The sequence below is a fragment of the Pipistrellus kuhlii genome, unplaced genomic scaffold (genome assembly GCF_014108245.1).
Source record: "Pipistrellus kuhlii isolate mPipKuh1 unplaced genomic scaffold, mPipKuh1.p scaffold_m20_p_4, whole genome shotgun sequence".
Lineage (NCBI taxonomy): Eukaryota > Metazoa > Chordata > Mammalia > Chiroptera > Vespertilionidae > Pipistrellus > Pipistrellus kuhlii.
In genome coordinates, this window is record NW_023425540.1 from 57,482,957 (window position 1) to 57,498,300 (window position 15,344).

The window sequence follows — 15,344 nt, forward strand, 5'->3', positions numbered from 1 at the left end:
AGGATATCTGACTGATAGCTTAGGCTCCTGGACTGCAAGAGGGCACAGGCTGGGCTGAGGGATGACCTCCCCCCACCCCACCAAGTGCACAAATTTTGTGTACCAGGCCTCTATCTGATAATAAAGACTGAAAAAAAAAATAAAGGATTAGAGCAATGAGGAAAATAGGAAAAGGAAGGTAAGTTAATATGGATTACTTAAGATGGGAAGTAACATGCAAAAAAAATTATTTAAAAACTAGAGGCCTAATGCACGAAATTTGTGCAAGGGGCTTGCAGTCCTAGCCAGCCCTCACAGCCCCTTACAGCTCCGGCTGCCTCAGCCAGCCTTCACAGCCCCCACCTTCATCCAGAAGGTTGTCCAGAATGTTGTCTGGACAGTCATTCAGCTGTTTAGTCTAATTTGCATATTAGCTCTATATTATACAGGATAGAGTGAAAATCATGCAAATAGGTAAGCACCAAAATATGAAATGAAAACTCAAGAAAGTCTCAAAATGCTGGAAAATCATTATTAAAATTTATAAAGAAAACCTATTTTTCATGTTTTAGAAAAAGAACATAATCAGAAGTTCTCATTGAAATATATGTATTCTTAAAATATATTTTATTTTAATTATCTCTAGATATTTGAATCAGCATAAAATTATGTTTATACTCTTTCCATTTGTGTATCTTATTAATCAGGTCAAAATCATGAAAAAAGCAGTCAATGTGAAACAACAAATTAAACTGTGTCCAGGACACTTAGTACCAATTCTGATTTTGAGGACATTATTTAACTGCTCAAAGTCTGTGGTAGCAAAGAATTTTCAGTAATTACCACGGTTCACCCCAATGATAGAGACCCACACCCGCCTTGGTCTGGCGCTCCTGCTCACTCCATCCATCCCACTGCAGCTGACGCCCACCCACCATGTTCAGTGCTCTGCTGCAAATGCCTGCCATGTTCTGCACGTGCCCCCTATTGGTCAGCACACGTCACCACAACCAGTTGTTTGGTGGTGTGCGATTCAATTTGCATATTAGGGTTTTATATATGTAGATACTTAGCAGTGTGCTTGGTGCATTATAAAAGCTCTACAAATATTTTATTATCTTAAACAATATATTTGTTACATTGGAGTTCTGTTGATGGACTTTGCTGTTCAAAAAATACATCTCCCTTTCCACACTGTTTCCATTTATATCAAAAGAGGAGGCATATGTGAAGGAGGAAAGAGATAGGTACCGAGAGAAAAGAGACTAATAGTGTTGTTTGTTCTATTTTGCTGCTTTATAGAGTACATTCAAAGTATGGAAATATTGTTATGAATGAAAACAAATTTTATTTTAAAGATCTCACCATGAAATGTTAACCACAAAGTGCTTTCCCTGATGAGTACTCCAAATAAAGTCACCTATTCACTTAAGCTGTACATATTTCTTTTTGATATTTTAGGTCATATACCAGATGGCATAAAGCATTTATACATGATGACTTTTCCTAGGTGTGCCAACATATGCTGCTGAATTGCTTATACAGAAGAGCCTTGCTCATTGAAAGTCTCCCTGGAAGTATTTCAAACAAAGCACATCAATTAACATTTGTTTACTATGCCACTGTGAGTATATGGCATTTTTTATTTCTTTCCCAGATACTCAGGCAACAGTTAGGTTTATATTGCGTATGTCAGTTGAAGGGCTCATGTTTAGGAATCTATTTAGACCTGTTTTTCATTTAAAATCTATTAAATATCTCACCTCTCTTCTATTCTCTATTAAGCATCAGATTTTACAAAAAGATATAACAATAATTTAAAAACAGACTATAGCTGTTGGAGGGACGGTGGTGATCACACATCCGCTGCTGGGAAAAAGTGGATTTCCCATTTTAGGCCATTATCAGAAAAGCTGTTTGCTGCAGGGTAAGGATCAGAAGGCCTGATCCTGATTACAGAATCTTGGGTTGTCTCCCACCTCATCCTTCCATACCTTCTCAGAAGATTTGTAAAATTCTATCTAGGAAAGCACTAGAAGTTCTTAGAAGACTAAGAAGAAAGGATTATTGGTTGAAATAGAAACAGGGTTGAATGAGTCCAAGAAAGCAGGGTTCTCAAACTCGTGGACAACAATCTGCAGAAGAAGACAACTTCAAAAAACCAACTAGAAGCAATATGCAGAGAAGTAAGATGAGAGGGGCCTCATCAGAAAAGAAGACAGCTGGTCCACAGCAGAAGAATCTGGAACCAGCCCTCCCAGGGAGATGAGGGGTCGCTTTGCAGTGAATCCCCCTTCTGCATCCGTAAGATCAGAAAGAACAAGCAGAAGACTCCTGGAAACGGGGATGGTGGTAGTACCAGCGAAGACCCTCAGCCACCTTGGAAGAAAAGAGCCCGGGCTGACCCCACTGTTGAAAGTGAGGATGCATTTAAGAATAGAATGGAAGTTAAAGTGAAGATTCCTGAAGAATTAAACCCATGGCTTGTTGAGGACTGGGACTTAGTTACCAGGCAGAAGCAGCTGTTTCAACTCCCTGCTAAAAAAAAATGTAAATGCCATGCTAGAAGAGTATGCAAGCGGCAAGAAAACGCAGGGAAATGTCGACAATAAGGAATACGCAGTGAATGAAGTGGTTGCAGGAATAAAAGAATATTTCAATGTGATGTTGGGTGCTCAGCTGCTCTACAAATTTGAGAGGCCCCAGTATGCTGAAATCCTCTTGGCTCACCCTGATGTGCCCATGTCCCAGGTTTATGGAGCACCACACCTATTGAGATAATTCGTAAGAATCGGGGCAATGCTGGCATATACACCCCTTGATGAGAAGAGCCTCACATTATTGTTGGGCTATTTGCATGATTTCCTAAAATATCTGGCAAAGAATGCTGCTTCTCTGTTTACTGCCAGTGATTAGATACAAAGTAGCTTCGGCTGAGTACCACCGCAAAGCCCTGTGAGGGTCTACTGACCACTCACTATCATATCTAGTATCTGTAAACTCTCTTTTTGTTCTTAGTCTTTAACAGGGCTTATATTTCAGTTTTTCTGTTTTGTTTTAAACAGAAAATAAAAGGAGGAAGGAGTACAGCTCCTTTTCTCGTTTCAAAGTTGCTATCAGTGTATGCAGTAATTAGACCAAAAAAAAAAAAAAAAAGAAAAAGAAACATTCAGTAGAACATTTTCTTGCATAGTTGACAACATTGCTTGAATGCTGGTTGTTCTATCCCTTTGACATTACACAATTTTCTAATTATGTGTTATTGCTATGTGATAAAAATGCCCTGATTCCTAGTGCCAAAGCTTCAACTTAATGTATATACTTAAAAACCCATGCATTTGTGCTCTTTTTTTAATGGTGCTTGAAGTAAAACAGCCCATCCTTGTTCTTCCTTAGGCATTCTATCTTTGCTCAAATTGTTGAAGGATGGTGGTTTGTCTCATGGTTTTTGTATTTGAGTCTAATGCACATTCTAACATGATAGAGGCAATGCATTATTGTGTAGCCACGGTTTCTGGAGAAGTTGATATTTTAGGAACTGTATTTCAGTTCTTAAATAAAATTTGTTTCTAAATTTCAAAGCAAAAAAAATAAAAATAAAAACATACAAGACATGGTAGCATATAATATAATTAGTAATAGGATTACCAATGATATAGAAAAAATGACATATTTAGTACAAACTTTTATTTATTAAATCAAGTTTAATATAAATTGCATATTTATATATGCAATAACTTTTATATAAAACAAGAGTGAATTGTATCTTTTAATGTATCTAATAAAAATTAAACTTATTTCTTATATTAATTTAGGCACAGTACATATTTAATATAACTGTTTCAGAAATTTCTCATTTAGATTTTCTCTGAGGAAAACTTGCCTTCACCATGCATTTACTATTTAAAATGAATGAAAGCAGCCTTTAGATGTCTTCTCACTGAGCACTGAAAACTAACTAGCTAGTTATGCTTTTGCTTTTATTCTTTTATTCTCAGTGCTGATGCTTGAATAATGTCTTTACTTGGATCTAGCTTCTAAAAAATATTTGCAATGTCTGATTAACTGACTTATGAATATCAAATGTAGTTATCTATAGACATTTACTAAAATTCTGAAAAAGAAAAGACAACCTTATACCAAATTATTAGCCCTGGAGATATCCATATAAATAGAATCCTAATTATAGAAATGACAAATTTGAGTTGGTTTATTTACTTACAGAATAATCCATTTGAGATGTGAAGTCACATATAAAAATAGATTTAAAAAAAGCAGGAAATAATATAAATAATTGAAAATGTCATGAAAACAGAAAAGGAAGCAAAAAGATAACAATAAGACTGAGTGAGATGAATACATAGTGTTCTCTATTTCTGTTAGAAATTGGTCAAAACTTTGAATCTTTTTTTTTTAAGCTCCAGCGAATCGCTTATACAAAATCAGTAATAAGGTTTGAAGAGTACATGAAATTGAGGAAGATTTAGTTCCTAAATCCTAATAAAGGTGATATTGGGTGATATCGTGGTCATATCTATAATAGATATAATAACTGCTTTATTTCTATGTCTTTTTGTGCTCCTCAATTCAAAACCAAGGAACAAGCTGAAGCACAGTTGCATAAAGGAAAGTCCATGAAATCCAAAACAATTTGTTCAAGTAGACAGCTCTCTGATGATCTTTTTCCATGAAAAAATAACTTAGAATATAGAGAAAAATGGATAGTCTTCATCAGAGCACAACTAGAGCAGGGCTCAGCACTGTGGCTCTGAGTTGTTCAGAGTCGATATATTCCTCGAGGATACCTATGTAATACCTTAATCAATAAAGAAATTAAAAATAAATAAATAAATAAATAAATAAATAAATAAATAAATAAATTCTTCCCGACTGTGTCAGGGCAGGTCCTTCTCAAACTCTGCCCACTGTACTAACTGTTGGGAAGTTAGTCCAAGTTCCTCCTTTATCCTCTACTCCAGGCGTCCTCAAACTTTATAAAGTGGAGGCCAGATCACGGTCCCTCAGAGAGCTGGAGGGCCGGACTATATGAACTACTAATTCCTACTGTAACACCTCAGCTGCGCTCACTGCCCAAAAAACCTGGCGGGCCGGATCAGACTCCTCTGTGGGCCGCATGTGGCCCGCGGGCCGTAGTTTGAAGACCCCTGCTACTCACTAGTTATAGGTGTCGGGTCCCAGCCCCTCTACCTGGGGCTAGACCTCCAAAGATACTGGATTTTAGAGAAGCCACGAGAGATTGTTAGTGTGTAAGAATGAGTCTTTATTGCAGACACCATATAGCCATCAGGCAAAACAACTCCTTCACAGCAAGTTCTGTGCAGGCAGGCAGCCGGATACTGGCTGGTTAACATGTACATCTTTCTCACAAAGCAGCATTAGTCTCTGAACCCACAACTATTATCTAAGCAGCTACAAGCTGCCCCCTAGACTCACCACCTCACATCATAGTGGTACCTAAGATATCTGCCTCAGCAGCTTCTCTAGCCTCTTTGGCTCAGCAGGTTCTCCTATATCTCCTGCCCAGCATACTGGCTACTCTCTGTAACCTCACACAGTAACTACCTCTAAGCTTCTCTCCTAGCTCCAACTCTTCAGCTTCATCTGAGTGCTTCTCTCCTCCCTTTGACTGGTCAATGACATGTATTATACTCCTTAGACCACATGTGTCAAACACAAGGCCCGCGGGCCAAATCCGTCCCGCCAGGCCTTGCAATGTGGCCCGCACCGCGCTGTCATCACTGCACTCCGCTGCGTTTCCATCACAATGACAGTTTATGACTGTTCAGTAAACCATTCGGCCCGCGATTTAGGCTGGATTTTAGATTTTGGCCCCTTCTCTGATTGAGTTCGACACCCCTACCTTAGACAAAGAAGGCCGCATGCCAATAACAACAACATTCATTTTGGCTATAGAAGAGCACAGTGACAGTGAGATCGCTGTGCACCTGCACATAGTCCTTGCATCTGTATATGGTATCTTAGCCTTGAACATTCTGATAATAAGTCCCAGGCTTAGAGTGGCTTTGACTATCCAATGCACTCTAAACAGGGTCCCCACAGCCTTCCATATTCTAAATCAGACTTATGATTAAAAAGCAGAGTTAGGGTAGAGATCCAAGATGGCAGCATAGGTAAACATCTAAACTACTGCCGTGCACAACAATTTCAAAACTACAACTAAAAGACAAAATGCCTATCACCCAGAACCATGGGAAAGCTGGCTGAGTGGAAGTTATACAGCTAGATGGAAAGAGAAAAGAGCATTTAGAGCACAAGCACTGAAAAACTGAGGTACGGGGGTACGCACACAATACAGGCTGGCGGTGGATCCGGGTTGTCAGCGGATCCTGCTGGTGGCAACCATTGCTTTCTTCAACCCAAAGAGAGACAAGTTCCCAATTTCTCTGAAATCCAATTTCTGGGGAGAAGCTGGACTGTCTGCCATTGGATCAGAAAGTGACAGTGGCTTGCTTACAGAGCTGCACATAGAATAAATGTTTGCTTTTTTGGGATGCAAGACACGGGAATGTGGCTGGAGAAGCAGAGATGGTTTACTGGCAGCCATTGCTATTTGCCACACCCTAGTCTAGTGACGCCCTGAGACTCTGCCCCTCACAATCTACAAATACATCCAAGCTCCAAGCAGCGGCTTTTACATATGAATGGCCTTCTCTATTGCAATTTAACCTAGCAAACTTGCAACCCGATGCAGACAGCTCCAAAACCTCCAAGCTCCAAACAGGGGGGAGAGGACTATGGTTCTCACTATAGCTCCTGCAGGGTGGCCTCAGAGAGTAGCTGAACTGAACCCCATTGGAGATCCAGAAGCCAGTGTACTAAGTGGTCATTGTGAGGCACCAGATTTCAACTCTTCACATCCATAAGTTACACATTTGGGAGGAGGACTCAGTGAGCACCAAAGCCCCATGGAAATAAGACCAGCCCCATAAGTGTTTCTCCAGTGCAGCAGTTCTTCCATTATAGACACAGAGGGTCCTCACAGCCAATTGGCCTAGAGATCAATTCCTCCCAGTGTACCAACAGCAATCAAGGTTTAACTACACCAAGACTTTGCACTCAGCCCACAAAGCGGTGTACCAAGAGCAACCACCTTGGGTGATGGGGGAAGCTGAGCTACTGGCCCCTATAAGTCACCTACCACAGAAAGCTACTCCATCAACACAGGAAGGCAACCACAAAGCAGAGACACAGAAGCATGTCACAAATGGGAGATATGGAGGAAAGTAAAATACTGGATGACACAGAGTTCAGAACATAAGGTTACGCAAGAATCTTCTAAAAACCACTGAGAAACTTGAAGAGACCTTCAAGGACCTTAATGAGAATGAAAAAAAAAAAAAAAATAGGAAAAGGACCAGTCAGAAATTAAGCATACACTGTCTGAAATGAAGAATATACACAAACTCAACTGTGGATCAATGTACCCCAAGAGTCAAACCAAAGATCTGAAATATGAGGGAGCAAAAAATACCCAACCAGAGTTAGAAAGAAGAATCCAAAAGTGTGAGGACAGTGTAAAGAGCCTCTAGGACAACTTCAAGCATACCAACATCTGGATTTTTGGGGTGCCAGAAGAAGAGAGCAGGATATTGAAGGCCTATTGAAAGAAATAATGACAGAAAACTTTCCCTACCTGGTGAAAGAAATAGACTTACAAGTCCAAGAAGTGCACAGAACTCCAAACGAGAGGAATCCAAAGAGAACCACACCAAGACACATCATAATTAAAATGCCAAGGGCAAATGACACAGAGAGAATCATGAAAGCAGCAAGAGAAAAACAGTTACCTACAAGGGAGTACCCATATGACTGTCTGCTGATTTCTCAACAGAAACTATGCAGGCCAGAAGGGAGTGGCAAGAAATATTCAAAGTGATGAACAGCAAGAATCTACAACCAAGATTACTCAGCAAAGCTATCATTCAGAATTGAAGGTCAGATAAAGAGTTTCATAGACAAGAAAAAGCTAAAGGAGTTCATCACCACCAAACCAGGATTACATGAAATGCTGAAGGGAATTCTTTAAGAAGAGAAAGAAGAAGAAGAAAAAAGTAAAGGTAAAAATTATGAACAACAAAAAGACATCAAATACATACCTACCAACAAGTGAATCTAAAAATCAAGTGAATAAAAAATCTGAAGAACACAATGGACTGGTGAATATAATAGAATCAGGGACATAGAAAGAGAGTGGACTGACAATTCTCAGGGGAAAAGGGATCTGAAGGGTGGGGGAAGAGATTGGACAAAAATCTTACTCCTATGGATGAAGATTAAGACAGTGGTGGGGGGTAAGGGCATGGGGTGGGGTGGGAAATCAGGTGGAGGGAAGCTATGGGGGGGAAAAAGAGGAACATCTGTAATAATCTGAATAAAGATTTATTATTTTAAAAAAGCAGAGTTGAATTTTGTTTTCTACTAAAAATGTAGAATGTAGCTACTCTGTGTAGCCAACAACCCATCCATATGCTTTGATGGTCAATAGACAGAGTGGATTCCTTATTTGTTCTTTTCATTTAACATTAATTAATACTCATAATTATTATTGGAAAACAGGGCATTGAGAGCATTAGAATAATTGCATCTATGAAAGCTAGAAAGAACCAGAAATATTTAGTGACAGTAGGGAGAAAAGTGTGTGTAAAGATAACAAACAAATTACCCTGGCTCAAAAATAACACACAGGAAGAAAAATATTGTTTGGCATAGTTTTGAAATATAGTTACCATATGGACAAAGCATCACTAGAAAATAATATTTGTATTTTATGAAAATATATAGCTAATTTCATAATTACTTTTATGTCATTCAAATAGTACTAGGGGGGGAAAAAACAAGAACTTGTACAATACATTTTTAATTTTAAGGAAAATTATTTTAGTGTTAGTGTGTCCAGATTTGCAATTTATATTGTCTAATTCTGGAAAGAAAAAGTACATACATATAAATAAGAAAACTAAATAATTTACTATCCAAATGGAGACTCTTTTGAAAGTGAATTAATTCACTACTAATAAGGAAGCTGGAAAATTAGGCACAGACCCAGGTTAACCTTCACAATTGGAATGCATGGTAAATGCTTCTCAAAGGCACAAGCCCAAAGTAACATAATTGCTATTCCTAAAAATCAACTCCTCTTCAAAATATTTAATTAGAAGATTGCCTACCCTCTTAACTAAAAATAGTTCAACATTAAAATTTAAAAATCATGTTGTCAACTGTGTCACTGATGCTCATTGAATGTGGATATTTCTTTCTCCTTAAAAAGGACAAATGCTCCCTGATGATATTATAGAAATACCCATTGACTCCCCAGAGTTTTATCTTACCTCAGCTATATTTATTGCATTTTGGATCCGCTCATCTTTTTCATGATTCTTCGTTCTCCGTAATGTTTGCCACATGAGGTTTCTAAGTCCATCCTGTTCCTCATCTCCTCGAAGTTCCCATGACATTTTCACAAGGTTGTACACTAAGCCGTAGTACCCAATCCATATGACTTCATCACCTGTTTGGAAAGAAATAATCTGCCCTAATCAGTTTGGCTCAATGGATAGAGCATGGACCTGTGGACTGAAGGGTCCTGGGTTCGATTCTGGACAGGGGCAGTTACTTGTTGCAGACTGCTCTCTGGTTCGGGCCCTGCTAGGGGCTCGTGAAGGAGGCAACCAATCGATGTGTTTCTCTCACATCAATATTTCTCTCTGTCTTTCCTCTCTCTTCTACTCTCTCTAAAAATCAATGGAAAAATATCCTCTGGTGAGGATTAAAAAAAATATATTGTTTGAGAAGATAATAATTTTATTCATCATACTAATGTAGAAAAAGAATGAACCGATTTTCTGAACTTTTCAGTCTTCACTGCTTTTAGTTCTTTAATTTAAAAAAAATTATATATTCTTTTAAAATTGCTAACTGTATAAAAAAAATGAACTGCACCTCACTAATATCAAACCTCAAAGTTAAGCTTCAAATATCAAATTTCAAAGTTAAACAGGTAAATTGTAAACAAGGTACTAAAAAAATCTTTTGAATTCAAGTAAAGAGGAATTTGTTCAAGGCAATATTAATACTTAGACCACCATGGTGAATTTTTATAATAAACTAGAGGCCTAGTACACAAAATTCATGCATGGGGGGTGTGTCCCTTAGGCCAGCCTGCACTCTCTCCAATTTGGGACATCCCTCTCACAATCCCAACTGCTCACCTGCCTGCCTGTCTCATTGCCCCTAACTGCTTCTGCCTACTGGCCTCATCACCCCCTAACCAATCCCTTGCCAGCCTGATTGATGCCTAACTGCTCCTCTGCTACCCCAATTGTCCCTAATTGTCCTCCCCTGCTGGCCCAGTCACCCCTAACGGCCCTCCCCTGCCAGCCTGGTCATCCCTAACTTTCCTCCCCTGCAGGCCTGGTTGCCCCCAACTGCCCTCCCCTATAGGCCTGCCCCCCTCCCACTGCCCTTCCCTGTAGGCCTGGTCACCCCCAACTGCTTCCCCTTCAGGCCTGGTCTCCCCCAACTGCCTTCTCCTGCAGGCCTGGTCCTCCCCAACTGCCCTCCCTGCAGACCCAGTCCCCCACAATTGCCTTCCCTCCCCTGCTAGCTTGGTCCCCACCCCCTCAACTGTCCTTCCTGCTGGCCTAATCATCCCTAATTGTCTTCCCCTGAGGGCCTGGTTTCCCATAACTGCCCTCCCCTGCAGGTCTGGTTGCCCCCAACTGCCCTCCCCTGCAGACCTGCCCCCCCACAACTATCCTCTCTTATATACCTGGTCCTCCCCAACTGCCCTTCCCTGAAGGTCTGGTCGCTCCCAACTGTCTTCCCCTGCAGGCCTGGTCACCCAGAACTGATCACCCCTGAAGTCCTAGGTCCCCCATAATTACCCTCCCCTGCAGGCCTGATTGCCTCCAACTGCCCTCCCTTTAAGGCCGGGGTCCCCCCACTCCTCCCACCCCTACAACTTCCCTTCCCTGATGGCCATCTTGTGGCAGCCATCTTATGTGTTGGAGTGATGGTCAGTTTGCATATTATCTCTTTATTATATAGTATCAGAAGACAGGAGAAAAATCATTGGTTGTTATAAGAATGACCAAAATCTATGAAACATAGCATTTCAACCAAGAAGAAAACTTTGAAAACAATGTGAGAAGCAAATGAAAATTTCTGATCTAATTATAGGTTGTAAGATTTTTTTTCTAATAACAGAAACAAAGTTTATTGAAATAATGGAAAGAAAATAATGAATCCAGAAAAGACAGTCTAAGACATTTCTAAAACTTAAATACCAATTAGCAATTTATATAAATTATGCAGTTCTACTTTTTAAATATGCATTTCTCTTACAGAAAAAAAGAAGTTTCTCTTTATTCTTTACTTTGATGGTATATTGCTATGTAATACTATTTAGGAAAAGAGAATTCTAATTTAGGTAGTGAAGGGATAAAAAAATTTGGAAAATGAAATAATAGAGTTTTAAAGGGAATATGAACTTAATTAGCCATGATAATAGTGAGTACAACTGAAGTGGGGAAGAGAGCAAGAGGAAGAAAAGGTTCAGAAATGGAGATGGAAGAGTTTTAAAGCTAAATAAATTCTTTATTGTACTTTCACCCCAAATTTTGGTGTAGCCCATGTGATATTGGAACTCCTCAATGCCCTTCTTGAAAAGTCACAATTCTCAACTTTCCTTAATTCAATCTAGAATTTGATGATTCAGGCTAACAATCATCATCACTATTATTATAAATATAATACTTGGGTATACCTACTAGATGCCCTTATTCTAGACCACATTACAATCCTGCGATGTAGTCCATATCATACTTAGAATAACAGAAGAGAATGTGAGCTTCAAGTTGGTTTGAAAGTTCCTACCATTGTGCAGTCAGATAAAGACTGATCTAATTGTGTCCCATGCAGCCCAGCCTCTCCAGTTTAAATAAGTAATTTTCTTTCCAATCCCCACCTTCTATGCCATTCACATGAAAGAAGGAGACTAGAAGATAGGAGGAGGAAGCGGAAGAGAAAGTATGTACAAATTTTGGAAATGGAAGACAACGTATGTCCAGCTTCCAAACTTAAGACATCTTCCACCTTTTCTGTTGTCTCATACTATAAAAGAGAAAGTATAAACTGCAAATATGAGGATATAATTAAGTAGCCAAATCTCTTTTTATTTTAATTTATTAGGATAACACTGGTTAATAAAACTATATAGGTTTCAAGTATAAAATGCTATAATTCATCAACTGTATACTGTACAATGTGAAATTAAACTAACCAACAAAATAAAAACAGATTCATAGATACAGCAAACAGGTTGACAGCCATCAGAGGGGAGGGAGATTGGGGGACTGGGTGAAAAAGGTGAAGAGATTAAGCAAAAACAATAACAACAATAAACTCATAGACAGACAACAATATGGTGGTTATCAGAGAGAAAGGGGGTTGGAGAGATAAAATAGGATAAAGGTAAAACAGGATAAAGGGAGGATAAATGGTGACGAAAGGAGACTTGACTTTGGGTGGTGGTCAATATTTTAAAAATACAATTTTCACTCATAAACACTTAGTTAAAACTAGTATACTGCTATGTTTGAAGTTATATAGAGAGAATGATGTCAGCAAATAGGTGGAATAGAAAGTTCCCCCCCCCCCATCCTCATCCTCTCCCAGAAATATAATTTGGCAGTCACCCAATAGCAAATATGCCTTTTGGCGAAACCTTGGGATCCAGGTAGGAGGTTGGGAAACACCAGGGGAAGCCAAGACTGAGGAGGGCCACTTTGATAAGGCATGTTTGGACCCAGGTATCAGGCCTGACGCCAGTGATGTAGTCCCAACTGTGGACATGGAAGTACCCCTGACTCCTGTGAACTCAACTTCAGCCCTGCTTGTCCACAGTCTGCCACTAACCCTATCCATCAAACGATCCAGGAGCACCCATGCCTGTTGGTGCTCTTGGTAAGTCGACACAGACTGTGGACACCGAAGCAGCTCTGTGACCTGACCCAGCTTCACTCTACCATAATCCAGAGGCAGCCTGTCTACCCAGGATCCCACCCATGAAGAACCCACCCTTGGACCTGGCAGGAAGAGGCTCAGGTACCTGGTGGGAGCCAAATCCATTCGCACTCCTGGTAACAGGCATGAGATCTGCAGACCAGAAACAGTCCCATAACCAGGCACCAGACTAGTTCAACCACAGTCCTGGAGGTGGTCCCATCTTCTCAGGGACCCAGCAAGGACCAAGCTCACTCATGCCCACTGACTCCCAGCAGAGAGATTGATATAAGGAGAGAGAAAGAAAAGGAATATAATGAGGATCTCATATTGAGCTGTAGTGGAGTTCTTATTAGAAATGGGAAAGGTAAAACAGCTACAAATAAATGGAATCAGATTAAATGGTAGACGTTTGAGCAAAATAGTATTGTTATAGTTATTCAATAAAATGTTATATCTATTCAAGCAATAAACTGGGAGTTTTGTGGGGTATTTCAGCTCTTTTCTGTGATGAGCAGCAGAAGATTGGAGATTAAAGGAGAAACCTAAGACTTTGTGGAGAAGATCTGAGAAGACTTCTTTGGAAAAGGAAGAAATGAAATATAAAGGAAAAACACATTTTTAAGCTCAGAAATTTGAAATAATAATGAGATTACTTGCAAAAATTGAATTATGTAGTAGAAGAGCCTATCTGGAAAGAAAGAAGACAAATATTATTTGGAAATTGTGACATAGTAGAGTGTGAGGGAAAGCTAATTTTTAGTGTCCTGTAGCTTGTCATAAAATTATAACTAATTTTCAAGTAAAATAGCAAAGTGAAAGTATGGATTTGTAACTAGAAAAAAATAAGGCTTGAACTAAATATGAATAAAGAAATAATATGAGTATTTAATAACTGAAGAATTCTGAAACTCTAAAATAAAGGGTTTTGAACAATATGATAAGTAAAATATGCTGTGGATATTAACCAATTTATAAATTTATTTATAGGCTTCCAAATCCTTTACATTGAAAAGAATTATATCCAAACCACTTTCCTTCATATACTTTATTTTTTATGGAGGAACAATATTTTATAACCCTACAGTATTCAAATCATTGAACAGAATATGGTTTGCTTTTAGACTCCACAAGACCAGTGATGAGCCCATAAAGTATATTCTGAGAACTGTTCTCAAAACTCAAAAAATTTTAAAATGCCATTGATTTTAAAAGTGAGCAGTTCACCTGTTGTTTATGAATAAAATTTGGTGGAAGAATCTATTACATCCAATTGACTGACAGTTAACAAAGAAAAATAAAACATTCTAAAAACAGATGGGATGTGTTACAGCTGTCATAAAAGGTAGAATGCATTCTAACATGCACATCTAGACATTTGCCTAGAAGCATGCCTGCTATGAAACTCTTCATCCAGGGACCAAGCTGTGGCATAAAGAACTCTTCTGTTCTGCTTTGAGTGACCCTGTGGCAGCTATCAAAGATGTCACTTTAAATATACTGAGAGAAAATGTGTCTCTTTGCAGCTAAGCAGAGCAGACACTAACAAAGCTGAACCAAAATAAAATTCTTAGTAAATCTTGAAAATTTATCAAGAAATAGTGACGTTTGAAAACCAGTATTATGATCCTTTTTCTTGTAGTTCTATTTTAGTGTTTGAACTCCTTGGAAGCCTTTAATTTCCAGTCTAGATATTTACCTTTCACCTGTGATTATAAAATATGAATATTTCTATTTATTTAAATGAGTACAAGTAAGTACATACAGCCTTTATAATTTTGACAAATCTAATTTGACACCACAAATTCAAATGTATTACTGAAAGGTAACTTGAATGTAAGATGTGGTTTAAAACACTGTCTTTATGAAATGCCATGAAGTATAGAGTGGAAGGAACTAAATCAATGCCAAGAAACTAATGGTCAAGCACCAGTCAGTAAGCCGGGCATTTAACAAGTATTTAACAAGTCAATGCTATGTGGCAGCCGCTGTTCTATACACACACAAAGTTTCCCGGCCATTGTGGTTCTAGCGATTGAACACATGAAAGATTTTCAACCTGCCTGTCCTATTTGGTTCCTGGTCAGGGTATGTGCCCAGGTTCCTGGCTCCATCCCCAGTAGGGGTGTGCAGGAGGCAGCCAATCAATATCTCTCATCATTGATGTTTCTATCTCTCTCTCCCTCTCCCCTCCTCTCTGAGATCAATGAAAAAAATACATTTTTAAAAAGAAAAAGACAATGTTATTACTTTCATGACACAATATCTAGTTAAGAAAATAAACAGAACAATATTCATGAGTTTTAGATGGTAATGTGACC

At 38.9% G+C, this 15,344-nt stretch overlaps 1 protein-coding gene and 1 pseudogene across 2 annotated transcripts in view; one reads left to right on the plus strand and one right to left on the minus strand.

The window, feature by feature from the left end:
- Positions 1-15,344, minus strand: part of TMEM232 (transmembrane protein 232) — a 144,225-nt gene that overhangs the window by 69,155 nt on the left and 59,726 nt on the right. For both annotated transcript variants that reach the window (XM_036409303.1, XM_045571839.1), the window contains one exon: positions 9,351-9,529. In XM_036409303.1, the coding sequence (XP_036265196.1) occupies positions 9,351-9,529 (179 nt within the window). The remainder of the gene's footprint in view (positions 1-9,350; positions 9,530-15,344) is intronic.
- Positions 1,874-2,996, plus strand: LOC118702837 (annotated as a pseudogene).